This window comes from Peromyscus leucopus, chromosome 8b (assembly GCF_004664715.2).
Source record: "Peromyscus leucopus breed LL Stock chromosome 8b, UCI_PerLeu_2.1, whole genome shotgun sequence".
Taxonomy (NCBI): domain Eukaryota; kingdom Metazoa; phylum Chordata; class Mammalia; order Rodentia; family Cricetidae; genus Peromyscus; species Peromyscus leucopus.
In genome coordinates this window covers 102,789,527-102,811,547 of record NC_051086.1, presented here as the reverse complement: position 1 = coordinate 102,811,547, position 22,021 = coordinate 102,789,527, and the positions used below count along the sequence as shown (strand labels likewise).

The following is a 22,021-nucleotide window of genomic DNA, read 5'->3' as shown; positions in this document are numbered from 1 at the left end:
TTGTGTATGTGGTGATGGAGACCAGAGAGGTAGGAATGGCCACTCCAGAAAGCACGAAGCACGTGCACTCGGTTGTCTTTCTTGACTCATGTAAAAAGCAAAGCGAGGCACCCAGGCCCTGTGAGCTTTGCAGGACTCTGGCGGATGGTGGCTCTCTGAAGAAGCCGCTGGCAGCAGGTGCAGGCTCTTCCTGGGTCCCCAGGCATGTGGTTTCATACTGGGCTTGTCTGTTCCAATGAACAAGTCCAGAGTGGCTGGCTCTGCCTTACAGGGATGTAAGGCAGAACTGAGCCCCTGGCAAGGGAAAAACCCAGCACCAGAACAGGGAACAGTAGAGGTGGGTTTAAAGGATCCGAGGCGTCCGCAGACCCTTGCCGATGGCCGGCAGATGGCCAGGGGAAGGTGTGAAGCAAGCCAGACTTTGTGCAGTCCATGAAAATGATTAACTTTAGTGATAAACTTGCCACATTCAGGGGTAGGCACATAGCAACTTGAAGTGGATTGGCACGTTACAAAGGTAAGAATTCTGGTGACCACTGGGGAGGGGGGTGCTGTGGGAACACTGACTGGTACCCGGGATGGATGTCTTCTGCTGGGGAGCGTCAGGAATCTGAGTGGCAGCTCCCAGGGTTGGAGCTGTAGAGGAATGAAGTGCCAATAAAACAGGGAGGTGTGGACCCTCCCACACCACATATGAGCTCCGTGCCAGCCTGGGACCTGCTCAGGCCTCTGAAATTCACATCTCCTGGTGTGGTGGTCAAGTTCCCCAGCACTGGCCTGCAGGGGGCCTAGGTCTCAGCCTTCCTCCACCTCACCTTCATTTGGACCTCCATTGGCTTTGAGCAAGAACTTGAGATGGGACTTTAGGTCAGAGGAGCCGCTGCCTAGATCTGGTGGGGGATCTTAGACTAATGCCTAAAGCTGTGGACCGCTTGTATTGGAACACATTTGAGAGTTGTGTTTCAGGGCCCCAGGAATCTCAATGGATGAGATAGGGGGAAAAAGAAAACAGCAAAGGAAGAAACAAAAGGGAGGAGGGAGGTACAGGCAATCTGGCAGAAGGAGGAGGGTCATGTGGGAGCCCTTCCCCAGCCCAGGAGCTAGGCTCAAAAGCTTACAGTGCGTGCTCCTCTGCCCCTGGTACACACACACACACACACACACACACACACACACACACACACACACACACACACATCTGGGACCAGGCAGCACATGGCTAGGATAGTATTTCTCCAGAGGGAGGAAGTGAGACATGGAGGGGAGGCAGTGTAGAGGACACAGACTGGGAAAGAAGGCTCCAGGCATGGCTAAGCGCACCTTGATGGCGTCAAGAGTGATCATCGGTGGTGGATGGGCTGGATTGAGTGAGAGAACTGTAGGTGCAGAGTGGCTGAGGAAGAGGCACGAAGTGGCTGGCGCAGACTGGGGTCAAGTGTCGTCACTCTGACTGGTCACATGGTCACATGGTGCATTCTGTCTCACAGTGGACCCACAGCAAGTCCCTGAGGACACTCAGGCTGTAGATTGGTGGCCGGAATCATCATCACCTGGAGCCTTGAGACCTGAGTGTGGTCATTGGGGTTTTTAAGACGGTCCAGCAATTCTGCTGGTGTTTTGCCCATGATGGTGCGGAGCAGTGGGGTCCCCAAGACGATGTCACAGCAGCAGAGGCTAGAGATGGACTGATGAGCACCGTGTTTATTCAGATGCAGTGTTTAATGGCTGCCTATCCCATGAGAGTGCTTGGCCAGGATCTTGGTGTGGTTGCTGGGTCTGCACAAGAACGGTGGAGCCTGTGAGTGTCCCCAGGTGTGGCGAGGGGAATCCAGCAGATGAGACAGATACCTAAGCCGCCAGGAGGAGAGGTGGTCAAGGAATTGGAAAGAAGACAGATTTCTAGAGCGAGCATGGCCGTGACGCACAGTGTGTCAGGAGAGTCTGGTATAGAGCCAGCACCTGCAGCCCTGAACCTCTTGGAACACATTCAACTGAACACCTCCACCCCAGCCTGAGCTGGCTGGGGTCCATACAGGCTGCTGTTCCAGCCTGATGGGTCTCTGTCATTGCTCTGCGCAGGGGTGGAAGGGCATGGGATGGGTGCTCTGTGCAGGGGTGGAAGGGCATGGGATGGGTGCTCTGTGCAGGGGTGGAAGGGCATGGGATGGGTGCTCCCACACAGTGAGCTGCTCCCTGGGGCACTGTGGCAGATGAGCATGCTAAAGCTTTGGCATCCCTGAGAAGGCATTTTGAGAAAATATTCTACCCTACAAACTGAGGGGTAGCTTTTTTTTTTTTTTTTCTACTTTCTTTTATTTATGACAAATATTCCCCGATCTCTTTTGGTCAAAAGTTCTTTGACCAGAAGCCTTAGCCAATCGGAGAATAGAGTCATCTGATTCACCCATTCTTCAAATGGCCCCACAGATAGCATAGATTTTAAACTGGCCATTAAACTGACCTGTGACTCGGTCAACCTCGGCCACATTCATCTGGATGGATGCGTGGTCCTTGGCACCAATAATGCGGTTGCTCGCGGAGCATTTCCGCGGCACGTACAAGTCCACGAACTCACCTGCGTCGTTCTGCATGTCGAGGCCATGCCGGCTCGCTAGGCCAGCGGGAGCGCAGAAAGGAGGGGTAGCTTTTTTTGAGACAGGGTTTCTCTGTGCAGCCTAGACTGTCCTGGAACTCAACTGCAGATCAGGCTGGCTTCAAAGTCAGAGACCCACCTGCCTCTGCCTCCCGAGTGCTGGGACCAAAGCATGTGCCACTTGTGAGGGGTAACTTTATGAAGAGAGGTCTGTATATGTGGATGTCTTGGAGAAGGAGCACTTCCTTGGTCAACTGCAGCTATTTTTCTGCTTAAATCTTGATCAGAGCTGGCCGGTACTCCTGGGTTGGGAGGATGAACTCAATCCAGTGTATGGAGGGCATGGTGTGACTGTGGCTTAGACACCCGTGGACTCAGTGTGGCTGTGTGGCTTAGACACCCGTGGGTCAGTGTGGCTGTGTGGTTGTGTGGCTTAGACACCCATGCCCCTGCACCATGTGGCTATGTGGCTTCGCTGCCTGTGGGCCCAGCGTGGCTATGACTTAGACACCTGCTTTTTTTGTGGTTCATTCTTCTAAGCATGTATGGCTGCATAGGTGCATTTGGGTAGCTGACTCTACACACGGTTCTGTGACAGGTGCTCCAGGAGATTTTAAAAGAGTGAGTCAGCCACAACTCCGGTCTGGAGGAGAGTGAAGGCTGGAATTAGCACCTGAGTGACCTGGCTCATTGCATCAGGGCCCCGACAGGAATCTGTTGGATTGAGAGATTATTATAGAGCCCTGGGCAATCCTGTGGTGTGGATCTTATCAGGACAGATACCCCTATAGGTCAAGGGACCTGCATCAGAGACAGGACTGCCTGAGAAGGTTAAGGGAGCAAAAAGCTAGTGTGGTTGAGCTGATTGAGAGAGTGAGTGACATGGGAAAAGGTTATTGAGCCTGTGTGGAGCTGCAGGGCCTGGGAGTCGGTGGGGAGACTTTGTTAAACACTTCCAGGAGGCAGGAGCCCTGTGGGGACAGTCTAGTGAGCCAGGGGGCAGTGCCAACACCTGAACCAGGGGTAACTCGACAGATGAAAGGGGCCTTGCAACTGAACACCCAGACCCTCGAGTGGGCAGGCAAGTGTTTCCCAGCCTGGCTAGATGGTCAGGCGGACAGGACTTTGTGAGTTCTGTTGGGCTGTGGGCCTGGGTGAGGAAGTGCCCAGTCAGCTCTTTAGCAGACTGTGGAAAATGTAGGGGGAAGGGGGCTGTGGAGAGAACAGGAAATGGGGGAGGAGCCAGTAAGGGCGGGGCGCCTGCATTTACAGCAAAATGTGGCCAGAGGCTGGCTCTGCTCAGAGTGATGGCCAGAGACCAGCTGCATGACCTTGGACTTGAGTCCCTGCCTGCAGTCCCATCTCTGAAATGGAGACAGTAACTCACTGGCGTCTCTCTTAGGTTGTGGGTGAAGGAAGGAGGACAGAGGTTGGGAGCAGAGCCTACTGGTGGTGGCAGCCAGGCCATTAACTTCTGTGCCCAACACTGAGCCAGACTTGCCTCTCAGCCCTCATCAGCCCTCAGCCGACACCGAGGGCCGAGCTGCAGGTATCACACAGTGGAGAGAGCAAAGGAGAGACCTGACATCCTGCTGCCTCCAGAGGGGGGCAGGTGGCAGCCAGGGTCCTGGGAGGGAAGACGGTGACAGTGACAGTGACAGCAGCTGTTGGGGTAGCAGCATGTGCTGGAAGAACCGTAGCCCTGCTTCCTGCTGTCCGTCCGCCATTCTCTTTGCCACCCCACCCCATTTTGCATATAATAAAATCCGAGGCCCAGGGCTGGCAAAATGGCTCAGTGATATGGGACCTTGCCACACAAGCCTGGCGACCTGAGTTCGAGCCCCAGGATCCATGTAAAGGTGGAAGGAGTGGACTGACTCTGTAAAGTTGTCCTCTGACCTCCACGGGTGTACCCACATGCAGCCAGGCACACACAGTAATACAGATTTTTTTTAAAGGCGAAATCCCCAGGACCCAGTCTGATAAAGGAGGGGCTCATGGCCCTGTGGACGGTAGGAGATGGCTGGGTAAGGAAGAAGTTCGAGGAGTGTTTCTAGCTTGGTGCTAATTTGTACCTGCACTGACTTGGAGTGGTCCCTGGGAGCAGGCTGGGGGTCCCTGAATGATACAGGGTGCCATGAGGGAGGGATGGAGTGTGAGGTTTGCCTGCCTGCTTGTTGGCAGAGAATCGAATGTGAACTCAGTCGTTTGCTGTGGGACAGATTCATATCTCTGATCCAGAAACAGCTCTGGAGTGGGACAGCTCTATGAGCCCAGGTGCAGCCTATGTATTGAACGTGGTCATTCAATTCTTTCCCAGTGTGGTACCTGGGTTTAACATGCACATGCTCAGGGACCCATTTTAGCAACTGTATGGAGTGGACACCCAGGTAAAAAAGCCAGAGAGTTCTGTCACCTGACCTGGACCAGCACGTCATTCACTCTTCAGTGATAGGGTCCTAAGTGGAGGGGACAGGAGACAAGAAGGTAAGAACGCAGAGTTGGGGTTGGGAGGTCTGGCACAAGCTCTGTCATAGGCCAAGCAAGTTCATTATGAAGCAGAGCGTCTTAGGACTATTTGTGGGTGTTTTTTGGAATGGGACAGAGTCGGTGGAAAGCTATCATACAATGAGACGTAGCAAGAAGTTAATCAAACAATGTTGCACAAGGGGAACACGTGACATGATAGATGGGTACACAGCGGCCTTGGGAAAGTCCAGTCTCAGGAAGGGAAGAGTTGGGTTCTCAGGATCTGAAGTGGAGCTCCCCCAGGGCCCTGGCCCCAGGCCGTCACTGGCTCTGCCAAGCATATTCCTGGTTTTAGACAGGGCACTAACTGTGTTCCTTCTCCATACGGTGGGGCCTCAGGGAAAGCCTTGGATCAGCCCAGTCCTCAATAGCTACCACCCAGCCTGAGGCTGGGACTCCACCATCAGACAAGTGGGTATCTGGCTTCTACCCTTGTTTTGGGGGGCAGCTACTGAATTGATAAATTTGCTGACAATGCCCTGGCTTTGTGTGTGTGTGTGTGTGTGTGTGTGTGTGTGTGTGTGTGTGTACTACAGTCAGAGGACAGCTTTCAAGAGACTGAGCTCTCCTCCTTCCACCATGGGTTGGGTTATAGGAATTGACTTGAGATGATGGTATTTATCTCTGACAAGGGCTCTGCTTGTCAGCATTATTCATTATTGAGGTATAATTCATGCACCATACAGATCACCCCATTAAAATGCACAATTCAGGGGAGCTGGAGAGATGGCTCAGGGGTTAAAAGTGCATAGTGCTCTTCCTGAGGATCTGAGTTTGGTTCCAGCATCCATGGCAGGTAACTCCTAACTACCTGTAGCTCTAGCTCTAGGGGATCCTATGCCCTCTTCTGGCTTCTGTGGGTCCTGCACTCACATGCACATATACACATACATACACATAGTATTTAAAGCACGTGATTTAGTGTCTTTTAGTGGATCCCAAGACACTTCCAAGATGACCTCTGTCTAGTTCACAGCACCCAGAGCACAGGTAACCTCATCTGAGGCTTCTAGGGTAGCCTCCAGTTCCTTTTTCCAGAGGAACTGGTCCTTCCCTGTATATGACAGGCACACCACACCAAGACAGGTTGCCATCTCATTGGTGTGACTCAGCCCCACAGAAGGCAGCTGACATCCTGATATTTTCCTGACCCCTTTCTGTGGCTGACAAAAGGATTCCCGTTGCCGGACAGACTGCCCATTGTAAACACAGTTTTGTGGAGATCGGCATTGTCTGTGGCCGTATTGTACGACAGTGGGGGTTGAGCGAGTGTGGCAGAAGTTGTTCAGACCCTCACAGCCTGAGTCCTCAATACTCCGCCTCAGCGACACAGGTGGTGCCTGATTCTGGTTTGTGCAGTATGGTAGTTTTCGTCTGGTTCCCTGCTCTGTAGTTTCCAGAAGCAAGCAGGAAGATTTGAGAAAGGATGCCTGTGGGACCATTTAAGCTGACCCTGAAGCTGCATTGAGTCCCCCCAACCTGCCCTGAGTTCCTAGGGGAGGGTCTCATGGGTTGAAGCCTGGTTCTCTGTGCAGATTTTCCTGTGGGAGAGACCCCAGAGGTCTTGTCAGTGTGTCTTGAGGGTCAGCATGTGACTTGAGACATTATTTGCCCCCTTTCCAACCTGAGGTCGTGGGTGGCTCTGGCTTTCCTGGCACCCTGTTGGAGTCTAGCCAGCTTCTGTAGGCACAGCAGAGCTTACTGTGGCAGAGGCAGCCTTTGCCAGGCATCTCTGGTTATAACAGAGACCTGGTTAGGACACTGGCGGGCTGGTTCTTAACCAAGGAAGAGGAGGTGTCTGGAGAGGCCCAGGCTTCAGAGCCGCAAGGTCTGGTTGAGTCCTTACTCTGTGCCTCTCAGGCTGCTTCCTGTTCCACAGCAACAGGCTGGTGCCTGTCTAACAAACCCTGACGGTAAAGGTGTTGATGAATCAAGTTCTGAAGGGCAAAGATAAGATGTCCTGATGGACCTCCACAGGTGCCAGTCCCCTGTCTCCCTCCAGGAGTCTCCACTCCTGGGAAAACATCATGCTGTGGATGGAAGTGTCCCCTTTTCCTTTGGGGACACTTGAACCCAGCTTGGCTTCTCCACCCTCGGAAGACGGAGCAGGAAGGTCTGTGACTTGTCTAAGGTCACCAGTGCAGTGACAGGGCCCAGGAGTCCCTGGAGACTCAATAGGAGTAGGGTCCTGGCTTTGGATATGAGGGTGCTGTTTCTTGGGGGGGCAGGAGGCTGGGTGTCCTTGTGGAGGCTTGGTGACAAAGATGTTGTGTCTCAATGCGTGCCTTCTGGAGTCTCCCATGGGCGTGCTGGCAGAGCAATCAGGATTATAAAAATAAGCCTGTATCTAAGAATTTTTTTTTCTGAAAGAATTGGTAACAGACACCAGTCAGTAAGCATTTGGTTGCAAGCTTGTTCAGTCTTGCTTGTGTGGGGGGAAGGCTAGAAGCACCCGGATATACAGTACCTGGGGTCATGGGTAAGTACAGTGTCAGGTGCTCTGTGGGTAACAAATGATGCCAGTCCTTCTCTTGCTGTGTGGGGTGGGGTGAAGTCGGGACCTCCTACATGAGACCACTCAACACTGGGTGTCCGTCCCTCCCCCAGTCTGGCATGGGTATTTTAAATTAAAATGTAAAAGTGAGGACACATGAGGGAATCAGGCTCCTGTTTGCAAGTGCATTTTTTTTTCATTTTCCTAAAATGGACGTGAATTATACATTTTTTTTTCCCAGTTAGTACTTGCTATGATTGTTTAATAATGGGCAGCCATCAACCTGGCACCCTCTAGACCTGTCTTGGCCACTGTGGCCTGTGTTGTTTAGCAGAGTGGATATTTGGGGGTTTTGTTGGTACTGGCCAGTGATCCCCATGGGATCCGCCTGTCATCTGGACTTCCTCAGCACAGGGATTACCGGCATGTGCCCCACCCCCACCTCACCTGCACCCCACCCCACGCTTTTTACATGCTGCTAGAGATCAAACATAGATCCTCATACTGACCCAGCAAGCAAAACTGAGCCAACATCTCCCCAGCCTGCCGGTTGGCTTAATGCAGCTTTGGGGCTCTAGGAACAACCAAGAAGTGTCAGGAGAGCCCGGGTGTGGCTGGGTGTGGCAACATCACTTTCCAGAACAATCCTGGAGAGGGTAGGAAACTGGAAGCCCTTTGGGGCAGGTCGAAAGAACCACCTACTGAAGCAGCAGCACATTCTCTATCTGGGAACTTTTCTCTTGCTGAAGAGTTGACATGAGATGAGGGAAGGAGAAAGAGACACAAAAGCCCATCCCAGGGCTGTATTTGTGAGCTCCCTGGAGAAACAGAATCCACAGAGAAAGGAGGCCCAGGGTTTGGTATGGGAATGGGCTCCCACCATGATAGAGACTGCAAGCGGCCACTGCAGACCAGAAAGCAGTGACATGGTTGGTTTTGTCTGCGTCGAGACTGAAGAATGGGGGCGAGTGGGTGGGGTGAGGGTAGAGAGCAAAGGACAGGGGTGGGGGGGCGGGAGCCCCGATGGCTGGAGACATCAGATGTGTGCCCAAGTCCCAGCAGAGAAAAAGTGCTCACTTCTGGGTCCTCAACCTTGCTCAAAGTAGCCCAGAAAGCCTGATCCAAAGCTAATCATGTCCAGAAACAGCTCCAGATTAACTAGCTTGCTGGGTGTCCCTTAGTTCACAAACTAGTCGGGTGTCCCTTAGCTCAGTCAAGTTGTCACAGAAAACAAACCATCGCAAAGGTGTGAGAAAGGAACCAGAAAAATGGAGGAGGCTTTGGTGGAGAAAGTCCTCCTGTGGGGACAAATCATATATTGGCCCAAGTCAATGGTCAGTGGCCTCTCCCAGAGCCCATCCAACCCAGTCAGAGCCCTCAGTTCCCGAATTAGCTCTCCTGATCCTGTGTTCTCCAAGAGTCTCATGCCTCAGCCTGCCTTGCAGCTCACTTTTCCTTGATAGAAGAAACTCTTGACTCTTTTCAAAGCCACATTCTCCAAACTCAAGCTCTCAGCGGTCCCATTCTTAGAGAATGCTCCAGCCCTAGAAACACGATCAAGCACTCTGGCTTTGAGTTCTGCAGGGTTATGAGTGACAGAGGGGCCAGAGCTAGGATTCCTTCTTTGCCTGCCTCAGTCGGAGTCCCAGTACCGTTGGGAAGTAGCCCATATCCCCTCTGCCTAAGTCCAACCAGCTACTGTCTCTACGGGAGAAGGTATGGGAAGCATTTGTCCTTGAGACCTTGAAGTATGTCCTCTTAATGTTCTGACAGCTAGGGTGGAGAGCGCCACCTGAGGAGGTCGTGATGTTGTCAGGCTGGGGGAGAGAGGGTATCATCCACACTGCCATGGCTGTGACCTGAGAGTCTCTATATTGCATGGCCTCTGCTTCATCAAAACCTCTTCAAACAGGCACCGTCAAAAAGCTCAGGACCCCTGCCACTTGGACAGCTCTGTGACTGCTCTTCTCACCTGAAAGTTTGTGCTCTGGCTGGCCTGTCTCTGTCCCTGACCTCACCCCTGCGGTGATGTCACAGCACAACAGCTCTGCCGTTCCCATGGCAACAGCCTCCCATAGTTAACCACCAGGGCAGACACTGGGCTGCTGACAGAGGTGGGGAGTGGTCATTCCAGCTAACCTGGGTCAGTGACCCCTGAGACCCCACTTGGACCACCTTAGGACAAGATTGTAAGAGTGTGGTGTCTGCCTCTTCTCTGGGAGGGGGGTTCTTTTTGTACCCAGCTGTTTGTGGAGGACGTATGCCCAGGCCAAGTTGTGATGCAAATTTAAAAGTCCCTGTCTTATAAGAAAGGTTAGGTGCTGAGAGTCGGGGCTGGAGCTTGTGGACACTACAGCTACATTGAGGAGTGGGAGGGAAGTCACAAAGGAGCAAGAGTGGCAGCTGGGGTGGGCGCCTCTGACCTGGCTAGGGACGTGGGAAGCAGGTGGTGGGCACCACCCCTATATTTAGTAAGGCACCAGCTGGATCAGCCTTAAGTGCTCCTCTTGGTTGGTGGATGCCTGGACCCTGAGGTCAGAGGTCAGCTTGCTACAAGGTCTGCCTTTGGAAATCTGAGCTTGTCCTTCACTCCCTTCGTTGGCTGGCCGGCTGTCTTAGCCTGGTAGAGCTCACCTGACCCCGGTGGAGTGTGAGGAGATGGTAAAGTGTCAGCACATAACCCCATCCCCAGGATTTGGGTGAAAACCTGCTATGAACTTAGGCAGGACTTAGGTTCCGCCATGCCCTCCCCTAGGGGAGATTCTGGCACTGCTACACCAGCACTCCGCCCAGCAACTTTAGAAACAACCCCTCTAGACCTTAGCTAGGTGAGAAGGGCCAGAAATAGGGCATGAGGCAGCAAACTGTGTGTCATAGAAGCTAGAACTCAGAGAAATGGGGTTAAAAACATTTCTGATGTTTATTTCACCTGGGCTTGGCTTGGATGCCTCCAGTGATGGGTGACTCACTACCTACCCAATGATTTCAAGACAGCCCTGTGGAAAGTGTTTCCTTTCACCTGGCCAACTCTTGCCTCCCTGTAATGTGTCCTCGGTGGTCTGGCTCAGTCATCTGGAGACATACACAGTAAGTACCACCCAATCCCCACATGACTGAGCATCTGGGTGGTCCTCACAGTGATAGGAGAGGCTGCCATCGCACACTTCACAGATGAGGGGCTGAGGCAACAGCATTCAGATCCTTTCTCTGGGCACAGAGCATGCCACCCGTACTCCTCCAGACTCCATCCCCGCAGAGGCCTCTGGCTTTTGTCATTGCCCTCTGAGATCTTTGTTGGCGTCCCCTTCTGCCATTCTGCCTGCTTCCCTCCTAATCCAGAACCTTCTGGGAGAAAGTCTTTCCAAGTGTGGTTCTCTGTCGCTCTTCCAACACTTCATCCTGCTGTCCCCCTCAGCTTCTATGTGTCTGTGCAGCCCTGGCTGTCCTGGAACGCACTCTGTGTCTGCCTCTGGAGGGCCCGGCTCGCACTGTGCTTTTGGTTTGTTTGTTGGGTTTCATACATGCCAGAGGCCCACATCAGGCATCTTCCTAGTTTGCGTTCTACCATATATTTTGAGACAGGGTCTCTCACTGAACTTGGAGCCCACCGGTTTGGACACACTGACTGACCTACCTGTCTCTGCCTCCCCTACACCGGTCATGAGTGCGAGCGGCCATTCCCAGCTACTTTACATGGGTGCCAGAGACCTGCACTCAGGGCCTTGTGTTTATACAGCAAGACCTTTGCTGACTGACACTTGTCACACTCGTAGATGCTTCTCATCTCTTCAGAGTCACAGGCCCATGACTGCCCGTCGGCTCCCTGTACCAGAGCTCCCTCTGATCCAGGTGCCGTTCTCAGTGACGCAGGCCATCTCTTCTGCTGCTGAGGCATCCTGGCTGTGGAGACAATGTCCCTCTTCCCCTCTGTGTCCAAGGCTGCCCAGGGCTGTCAGGGCTGTCTGGCACAGGGTTAGATTCTTCTCTGACTGCAGGTAGAAGTCATACTGGTGCTTCGGGTGGCTGTGTGGCTCCCAGCCACAGGCAGTGTCTTGGTCTCCTAAGCCTCGTGCTCTGGTGGCTGAATGTGGTGAGATTTGGATGCATTCCTGTTGCATTTTGTCCTGTCAGATTTGACTAGGAATACAATCTGTTGAAAAATGTTGTGATCTGGGCCTGGTGGCACAAGGCCTATAACCCTAGCACTGGAAAGGCTGAGGCAGGAGGATCACAAGCTACATACAGACTAGCCTATAGTGAGACCCAATCTAAACAAAACCACACAAGAGTCATCTAAGCTGGAGCCTTGCAGCTAATTTTCTGTCTTACATGTGAGTCATCAGCACCTATGGGAGTTGTGTTTTAGGATGTGTGAGCTTAGACTCCAAAGCTTGAGTCCCTGACACCAGCTAGTCCTACTGGTCCCTATACTCCTGTTTGCTTTTATGTCACATTCAATTGCTAGATGTTTATTCCTGTGGTGCCAGGCTTCTGTAAGAGAGGTAGTGGAGGGGGTCACCTGGAGGGATGGGTTGGCACTCGGGAGCACTGGCTGCTCTTCCAGAGGACCCAGGTTCAACTCCCAGCACACAGAGGGCAGCTAACAACTGTCTGTAACTCCAGTTCCAGGGGATCCAGCACCCTCACACAGACATACATGCAGGCAAAACACCAATGCACATAAAATAAAAATAAAAGAGGTAGGTGAAAGTCATGGCTGGCATTGAGGACGCAGCAGCTGCACAAATTGACACTAAGTCCACATTATGTTTGGGGTCACTTAGTTTAAGAAAACCCTGTTCTGTGTATCTTAGGAGCCCTTGCGGTTCCCCTCTGCTGTCCCACAGAACCAAAGAAAACACAGTGTGTTGCTTTGTAAAGGGTGAGCTGTGTGTGCTGTGTGCTAGCCACTCTGGTGTGATATGGCTGTGTCAGACTGCATGCATGAGATCGCAAAGCTGAGCTGTACAGAAATGTTCTCTCTAGCTGATGTCCCTAATCTGTAACTGTCTCTGTATGTCTCCACAAATGCTGGTGTCTGAGTCCTGAGTGTGCTGAAGAGCTACCATTGTGGGGTATCCCAGGGAGGGGAGCTGCAGGAGTCTGCAGATACAGATGGAGAATGTGGGGGTCACATCTATCTCATGAAGAACCCATATGGGCACAGTGAAGATGCTGGGCAGCCGCGGTCACTGGTGTTGGAGCTGGTGGGACAGCATGACCTGACCCCGCTGCTGTCTTACAGGCTGGGGTGGGGTCTCCCTAGGGTAGAGCCTGGGAATTTGCTAATGGTTCGGGTCTGTGTACCGCTGTTGGCCGTAGATGATATTTGGAGGTCAACAGGACAGCAGGGGGCCAGTGTAAGTTGGCTCCGTGTACTGTAGTTGGAGAGGGTACAGGCAGGAAGGTGGGTGGGAGACAGGAAGGCTTGTAAGAAATCCTAGGGGCTTACCTGCTGTTGGGGGAGGGAGAGAGCCAGCTGTTGAAAGGCAGCAGGTGGAACATCTGGTGAACTCAGAGGCACTGCTGTGTCCCGTGGAAACACCCAGAAAACACACAAGCTCATCTCAGGCCTCAGCAGCAACCAGAAAACAAATCCAGCCCAGAGCAGAGTTGATGTGTGTCTTGGAAGTGGCTTCCAGCTCTGACTCCTGTTCCTGCAGGTTAGGAACTTGGATCAGGGTCTATCTGCCGAGATTTGAGACCTTGGTGCAGGCTGGGTAGGAGGTGGAGGGCGAGTTACTTACCCTCTCTGAGCCTCAGCTACCCATGGGGCATCTCCAGAGAGATGCAGGGATCTGTGTGAAGCCTGGGAGTGAAGTCATCCTGCTCTATGACCTGCCGGCTCTGTGGCTATCGGCGCTGAATCCACCTAGCCTGCCCCACTTGGCTGTCTTCACAAACCTCACCTGGCTTGGCATCTCTAAAAGGGCACATGCTCCCAGGATCCCCCTGCCATCCCTAGAGGTAGTAGCTCTGGGCTGTTGTTGACCTGTGTCTGGGGAAGGCAGTGGTATCTGCTGTACTCACTGTGTAGTGAGTGTTCACATTGATGGTCAACTGCAGTGGGTGGGCTTATCCCTGTGGCTACTGTGTCCCTGGTGGTAGGAAGATGTGACAACATTATCACAAGTCCCAGCAAGTAGAGGGCCTGGTGGCCACTATGTAGCTGTGTGGCTGTCCTCATGGCTGTGGAGTAGGCACACCTGTGCATCCACATGATAACTTTACTGCCTAGTGAGACAGAATCTACATGGGTCAGCTGCAGTACCCCATACCCTGTTACTGGGACCCAGCTGATGTGAGCCCATTTATGGTTTCTCATGTGGCTTTTGATTATATTACTTTGGTTCCTGATTTCATTGGGGCAGGTAAAATGAGAAATCCACAGAGCTTGCTTAAAGGGTAAAGGAATTTATTAGGAAGGAGGGCTTGCTACAGAACAGATTTATCGTAGGGTCCTGGAAGGCCGAGGTACAGTCCCACACTGTTCTTCCTCCTGAGTCCATCTCAGCATCGAAGCCCACGAGGGGGAGAAAAAAGAGGTGTACATGCATCTCAGGTCTTAAGGGTAGGCCCGAGGCCCCAGGGGCAGGTACTTCAAGGTCATAGATAGGTAGGACAGTTACTTGTTACATCTCTAGGGGCGGTGCTTCAAGGTCATAGACAGAACAAATATCCACTACAGGCAGGCACTGGGCATTTCTCTACCTGGCTGCTCAAAGGCATTGGGATTTCTTCCATGCAGCCTGGTGCTGACCCCATTTGGCTCAGGTGCGTGTCTTGCTGGTGGCTGTGGATGACACTTGGGGACTTGCTGGTGAGGATAACAGGTGAACAGGTGCTTCTCCTTGGCTGTCTCAGGCTCAGCAAGGACCCTCCATGAATCCAAGTGGAGCCCTGCCCTCTGGTCACCAGATAGGATGGGAGAGGGGCACAGGAAAGAGCAGAAAGGCGGCACTGCAGATGTTGTTGGCAGTTGTCATGGGGACATGGATTCCTGAGCTATGGAGCTAGCTATAACTTTTCAAAGCCTATCCCAAAGATTTCTCCATGAGGATGAGGATGACTGACTGAGATGGGGGCACCTCTGGTTGGCAGAGACATGGCAGGTCTCTGTTAGAAGGATGGGAGCCAGTGGCTCCAGGCTCAGAAATAGACTTCACACTTCAAGTGCCATCCGAGACATAGTCACAACAACACAGACCTCCCCACCCAACGCAACACCCCTATGGCTGTTCCCCATGTGGTGAAGCTCGCCCGGGTTTTGATATGAGATGCACATTTACATCCAGCTGCCCTGGGATCTGAGTCATTCGGCCTCTCTGAACTTCCATTTCTCCTGGCTAAAGACCTAGATGTGGTAATTCCAGGTCACTCAATAGACCTAGAGAAACAGAGAAACTGCCAGACTGTTGACAAAGTGCCTTGCCCCATTTCCCACGCCCACCACCAGGGTGCAGGGTTCCAGTTTCCCTGGCTTCTTCTGATTGTAGCCATCCTTGAGGGCGTGAAGCAGTAACAGTCTGCTTTCCTCTGGTGCACGCGGCTCTTGGCCATCTTTTCATGTGCTGTCTTAGCCATGCATCTGTCTTCTTTGGTGAAGTGCCTATCTGTATCTTTCTCTTTCAAAAAAAAAAAAAAAACATTATTTTTAGTTATGTTATGGTGGGGGTGGGATGGGGGTGTGTGGGATGGTGGGGAGATGGGAGAGTAGGGGTGGGGAGTAGGGGGTAAGGTGGAGAGATGTGCACATGACCCATGGAGGCCAGGGATGTCAGATCTTTGGAGCTAGAGTTACAGACTAATGTGAACCACCCCAACATGAGTGCTGGGAACTGCACCCGGGTCCTCTGGAAGAGCGGGGCTAAACCATCTCTCCAGTTCTATTTGTATCCTTTAAACATATTATGTTCTTTTTGCGTGTATATGAACGAGTGTGTGTGCATGCCTCAGCGCGTGTATAGGGCTGAGAGGACAACTTCCAGCAGTCAGTTCTCTCCTTCACGGGACCCTGGGGATTGAACTCAAGCGGTCGTCGGGCTTACGGAGCAAGTGCTTTTGCCTGCTGAGCCATCTTGCTGCAGCCCCTGTACAGTCAGGTTGTCTTCCTGTGGAGCTGCTCAAGTGTTACAGGCTGGACTCTCTTACTGGCTCTGCGGTCTTGAAAACCTTGGCATCTGCAGATGTTTTGATCGTGTGACTCTCCTGATGTCATGTATCCATCAATTATTTCTTTAACTACTTGGATTTTCCTCTTCCATCGAAGAAACCTTTGCCTAAGTCAGGGCCATGAACATATATACTTGTTTTCTTCCAAACATTGGTAGTTTTCGACCTGACTAGGTCTCTGCGGACTGACCGTGAGTTGACTTTGTGTGTGACGTGAGGAAAGGGTCTGGGTTCCTTTCCTTTGACTGTCAGGAAACATTTGTTTAAAAAAAAAAATCCTTTCCCATGCTGGATTGCTGTTCCCTTTAAAGAAAATGTTACCCCTGAGCTGAGGGTCCCAGCTTCCTCTCACCCTCTCCTTTCGGCCACGGTGGTGCTTGGCAGGCTGGTGGGTGTAGTGTCAGCAACTGCTTTAAGAAAGTGCTTCTAACTGCAAGGAGCTCTCACAGGGGCATATATGACCATGTCAGTGACAGTGTGACGGGCCATGGCTGTCCAAAGGCCCTGTGGTCTACCCAGTCAGAGAGGGTCTGTTAACCTCTTTCCAGTGATGAGTCCTGGCTTCACTGTTCCCTTTGCTGCCTGCCTCAGCTTCCCCATCTGTGAACCATGGATGATAATAGCTCTTTACCTCCCAGGGCTACTAGACAAAAAAAAAAAAAAAAAAGGGACCTATGCTATGTGTGGTGACACTGTCCATAAGCTCAGCACTTGGGGGTGGGGGCAGTGAGACAGGAAGATTACAAGTTCCACGCCAACCTGGACTAGATAGGGAGATCCCTACCTCAAAATAGGAAACCTGCATGATGGCTGCCCAGTGCCAAAGGAGCCTGGACTATAACATTATCAGTAATGGATATGTGACGACTAAAACAAAGGGCAGTCAAGGGCTCTTCCTGCAGACTATAGTGTTCAAGGGGCCACGGGACTCTGTCCCCTTAGGAAGCACAACTTCTCCAGAAAGGTGTGGCACCACAGGGACTCACAGCAGGCCTCTGAGAACCTCACAGTGGCAAGCTGGGCATCATGGTGTGATGTAACACACGTCTCCTCTCGGTCTGGTCTGTATTAGATCCGTGTAGCCAGCACATGTCCACCCACACACGTGCCTGCATATGTCCTCCTCCTCTCAAAGACAGGCACACAGATATATGTGCCTGCATCTCTGGTTTGCATTGGATCCAAGTAACAAGCCCGTGCACACCGCAGCTCTTGTGCATACAGGTGTGTAACACAGATGTATGAGCACACACCCTGCCTGCCGCTCCTCCCTCTCGTGCCCCTTCATCTCCTCACCTATAAGCAGATCTCTCACACATAACCGTGGCCTCACCTCTCCTTCCCCAGGCTCATTCTCACCCTGCCCCTCTTTGCAACCTCCCCCAGCACCTGAGTGGAGGGCTCTCAGTCTCCGCTGCTGCTGTTTTTTGTTTTTGTTTTTGTTGTTGTTGTTGTCATGAGGCCACCCTGTGCCTTTTGGGATGTTTACTGACACCCCTGGCTTGTCCCCCGCCAGATTGGTAGCATCTCCTCCTTCCAGTTGTGATGACAAAAGCCGTCTCCAGACACTGCAGATGTCCCCCGCAGCTGCACTCTACTGAACAGGTGCCCCCCAGGCTCTTATCCAAGGTGTTCGGGACAGAAAGCAAGAGTCAGGGAGTGTGTGCTATGGGGCCGGGGCAGAGGAGAAACCTGGTGGGCATGTTTGGCGTGTATCCTGCATTGAGATTCCCATGTACACTTGTCTCCAGGGCCTTGCATACTTTCCTCCAGCTGTCCCGAGCGGCCTGTGCCCTCCTGGCCTTGTAGGTGTGCTGTGAGTCCCTCCGCGCGGGCGCTCTGCACCTTGGCTACAGCCACCTTTGCTTGCAAGTATGTCTGCAAAAATCACAGAAATAGAGAGAGACATAGAGCGAGCCACCGAGCTGAGCCCCTCTTCTGATGAGGAAGCCTTAGTTTTGAGGCAGAAGCCTGAACTCATGCAAGTCCCAGACGAGAGCGACGTCACTCTGAAGCAGTGGAAAGCCCGGCAGCTGCAGCGCCTGGCTGAGGAGCTGAAGGCAGAGTGGCGGGAGGCCCGCCTGCAGCAGGTCAGAGACATGGAGCGCCTCTATTTAACCCATCTGTTGGATGAAGCAACAGGGCGGGCCAGGGGAAACAACCTCACCATGAACGAACGCAACCAGAGAAGATCAGCAAAACACATGAGGTCTAAGGGGAGAAATAGAGCAGCCTTTAGAGAGGAGAAGGGCCACCGGGAAGAGCATCCCAGGCAACACCCCAAGTCCCGGAAAAAAGCAACATGCTCAGAGAGACAGGGTTCTTCCAAAGCCCGGGGCCAAAACCCCAGTGAGAAGGGTAAAGGGAAACGGGTGCCTTCGAGTAAGAGCAACGGTGGCTACCAGCCCTTGGGCCCTCGGACGGGCAGAGGGGCAGATCTGGCGAAGCTCAACCCACTCTTGGTTGATGCTGGGGAAACTGAGTGTGCGGAAGAGGTACAGAAGGAAATATCCCGGGAGGGGAGGCGGCCGATGGGAAGGGGGACTGCACACTTTGCTCAGAGCACAAGTCACAACTCCAGAGGCCAGAGTCCGCAGGACCAAACAGATGACCTAGAAAAGCCCTTGCCCCTCAGCTCCGCCTTCAGACAGGAGGCCACGCCCCCAGGGGCGTCGTGGAAGTACAGCGATAAGAATCAGTGGCATAAAGAGATCGAGTCTGCCTTTGAAGAATTGTTTAACACAAATAGAAAGCTGAAGAAGCATCTGAATTTGCACCTTGAACAGAGGCTCAAGGCGGACCAGAATCCAGATGAGCCACAGAGCTGCACAGAGACTCTGGGTGAGCTTAGCGAGACTCTGGGTGAGCACAGCGAAACCCCCAGAGAGGAGAGTACAGAGAAGGCAGAAAGGATTGCTGAGGAGTCTGGGAGTCCTTTGGAGATGGAGGCCCCTGAAACGTGGTCCAAAACCAGTTTGAAACAGTTGCTAAGTGAGACTGAGTACCCCAGGTACCAACAGATGGCAAGGCACCTTTTAAAGAGTGAAAGCCTGACACCTGATCTCGAGGCAGGAACATTGAGTGAACAAGATGACTCATTCTCAGAAAGCCCAGAGCCAGGACGGGAGCCACCCAAGTCGGCCACAGGGGAGGAAGAGAGCCTTACGCCTTACCTGGAGAAACAGGTGGGCTCTGCAGCAAGCTGGCTGGCTTTGAGGCAAAAACAGAAGGCAGAGTTGGAGGAGAGAAGGCAAAAGACATTGCTGGAGCTGACAGAACACCCCAACATGAGCTTGGAAATCCACTACAAGGCCGAGCTAGAGGAGGAACGTAGGGAGCGCAGAAGGATGCGCTTGGCCATCCTCAAGTCTTATCCTACTGGGGTCCAGCCCCCAGCCCCTGACCGAATAACCACCGACCAAAGCGTTTCCCTGGACAACAGCCTTCTGGATGAGGACAAACAGAACCAGATGATCCGTGACCTTCAGCAGCAGATTTTAGAGCAAAACAAGTTACACAAGCAGTTTTTGGAAAAAGCCAGGAAACGCTTGCAAGAGTTTCAAAAAACATTTTAAAGGCAGACCCACCCGACATAAATACATCCCTGATGGCCACTTTGCCTGCACCATGCCTGCATCTCTGTTTGTTCGACACCTTGGCAAACTCCTTCCTGCAGAAGCAGAATCCCTGTGGGGTCCGGAGAGCGAGTCTAGCCCATGCTCTGCAGATGGAGTCTGTTTTTATGGGTTGTGGGTACTTAATGGAAACCCCAGGTAAACCGGCTCTTCAGATGGGTTAGTCAAACATGGGCCTTTCAGGGGCACTCAGGGTCAGATGGGCAGAGTTTCAAAAGATACATCATTGCTTGCTTGGCCTCTGGCTGAGACATTGTCAGAGCCATTAGCTAAAACCTCTCTCCTTTAGAAGACACACACACACACACACAGACAGACACACACACACACACACACACACACACACACACACAGCCAACATTGTTTCACAATCTATGCATTCTTAGAATCTTTATGGGTGGGAGGCAGGCAAGCCCAGCCCAGCTGGGTGACTGTATCACCCCGTGAGGATGGGGCCAGTGCTAATGGGTAGGGGAGGAGGGGGCGACCTGGGTGTTCAGTTTCCTGCTTCTTAGCTTTTCCAACTCTGAATCAGCAGCCACCTGACTGTGGGGAGCATGTGCAGGGTAAATGGGGATCACTCTGAACCAGCAGCCGCCTGGCTGTGGTGAGCTCCTCCCGGGCAGGCAGTGATCAGCACACTTTTCTCTGCAGAGCCGAAAGAGTGAATGCCTTGACTTTGCCAGCCAGCCTCCGGCCACTGCTCAGCTCTGCTTCCGCAGCCTCAAAGCAGCTGTAGAGGGGCCTGGCTCGGAGCAGTGTCACTTAGATGTGTGAGGCCCTAGGATCAGTCCCCAAAACTGCAGTGGAGGTATTGGTGGGGTGGGTGTGGGGTCTGCCCCAGAGGACTCCGTCATGAGTGGGCGTGGCCAAGTACAATGGGACTTAGTGGGCTGGGGCGGTGGCTGCTGGCTGTGGCTCCTGGTTAGTTCCTGAGGCTTTTCTCATTTCTTCCCTTCCCCCACCCATCTTCCTTTCATGGCCTTCTTCAGATACCTTGATTAATCATATCTGATCATGACACATTAATAATATTGGTCCGTAAATGGCCATATTTATCTCCTATGTGTTTGTAGATAATATAATGAACAACTGTAAGTATGTCAGCCGAATCCGAGACCTAGGTGGGAGAGGGAGCCAAAACAGGTCCTGGGCCATGTACCTCTGAGTTTCTTTCTTTATCCCTTGTGCCCCCCTCAGACATGCACCTGCTGAGCCCTTCAGCATACAGATGTGTGCTGAACACGGCTGGTCATTTTCCTTGGGGTTGAAGTCCCTCTTCCCTGCTGTGGTCTTAGCCTAGCTGCTGATGTCCAGCCACAAGTACGGAACCTCCGCCTGCTCGTGTTCACCCTGGTCTGATATTTTCGTGGGCTTTCAGAGCCTGCCTTCCAGGATCCCAGCTGTGTTTGTGCCCCTTCCTGAAAAGAGAGCTGTGCAGCCAGTGCCTTTGGATCGGGTCTGGTGCTGAGAAGTGCTTTCATAGGCTAACCCCAGCTTGGCACCATCTCTTGTTTAAAACGCTTTTGGAAGCTGCAAATGAAAACGTGCAGCTGGGACGTAGGTGGAGGGCTCCGTTTACCACCCCTCTGCTTCCCATTTGTACCACTTCTCCCGAAAGAGATCCATCTGCTTTCCTGATATTTCTCATTTATACCGAGTGCCAAACTCTGTCCCTGACCCTGTCCCCAACTCTGTCCCAGGAGGTAAGCAGTGAACGGCACATGAGGGCCATGCAACTGGTGGCTAGTAGAAAACACAAGCCGAGAGCAGCCTGTGTGACCAGTGTTGGCCAGGGACTAGACCTACAGCAAGATGTGAGACGCTGGCCCTGTGTGTGGTTCTGAGCAGCCCCAACCTGAGGCTTCCTTCTACCGCACTGCTCATTTGCCTGGACGCTAATAGCGTCTCACAGCAGTTTGCCTTTTGTGGCTCGGTCGTCATACCTTGTTCCCGCCTGGTGCCTGACTGTCCGTTGATGCTCAGTGTTGCATGGACAGCCTGCAGGGTCACCTCTGTACCGAAGAGTGGAGCGGGTGTTGGGACACCCCTGGGCTGTGGTCACAACTGGACCTCACATTGCATAACTGAGCCTCTCAGCTCAGTCGGAAGCCGCAGCCCAGTGAGCAGACACATCTTCCTGGAGCACACTGGTTTGTTTCCATTTACAAAGGTGGTATTTGCGGCCAGCCCGTGTTCTGAGTAAGGAAGCGCTCCTTCTGGGCTACACTGAGCTAAAAGTAGGTGTAGGGATGGGCAAGGAGACGTGGTGGAGGGTGAGTCATCTCTGCCCGGACAGGAACACCTACACTGTCCCTTGGCAGCCGCATGAGAAGATGCCCTGCCCTTTCCCCACTATCGGGTAGAAGGCTGAGGGGGATGGGCTAGCCTCGGCCCAGGCCAGTGGTGTGGGCAGTAAATCCAGTCCCTAGGCTCTCCTCCCCCTAAAAATAGAACTTCCCGATGATTCTCTCAGGGGATGTCATGGCTGCCTCCCACCTCATCCCCAGCGGTTCAGGAGTCTGTGTAGACCCCATTTTCACTCTTTTGGTTGTGTTGAGACATCTGAGTGGCTGCCACCTGGGGCCGCCCAGCCCC

General features: G+C 52.8%; 2 protein-coding genes across 7 annotated transcripts in view; both read left to right on the top strand.

The window, feature by feature from the left end:
- The window catches only part of Timp2 (TIMP metallopeptidase inhibitor 2), a 48,453-nt gene that overhangs the window by 3,294 nt on the left and 23,138 nt on the right, over positions 1–22,021 (top strand). The gene's annotated exons all lie outside the window — the stretch shown is intronic.
- Cep295nl (CEP295 N-terminal like) lies at positions 8,638–19,413 on the top strand. 6 transcript variants are annotated; one of them, XM_037201454.1, is made up of 3 exons: positions 8,638–9,759; positions 10,611–10,703; positions 17,540–19,413. In XM_037201454.1, exon 3 carries the CDS (start codon positions 17,663–17,665, stop codon positions 19,361–19,363), a length of 1,701 nt encoding a protein of 566 aa, XP_037057349.1. In that variant the 5' UTR covers positions 8,638–9,759; positions 10,611–10,703; positions 17,540–17,662; the 3' UTR covers positions 19,364–19,413. The 6 variants fall into 6 exon arrangements, with proteins under 6 accessions (XP_037057349.1, XP_037057348.1, XP_037057347.1 ...); XM_037201453.1 differs by having other exon boundaries at positions 10,571–10,703; XM_037201452.1 differs by having other exon boundaries at positions 8,638–9,805.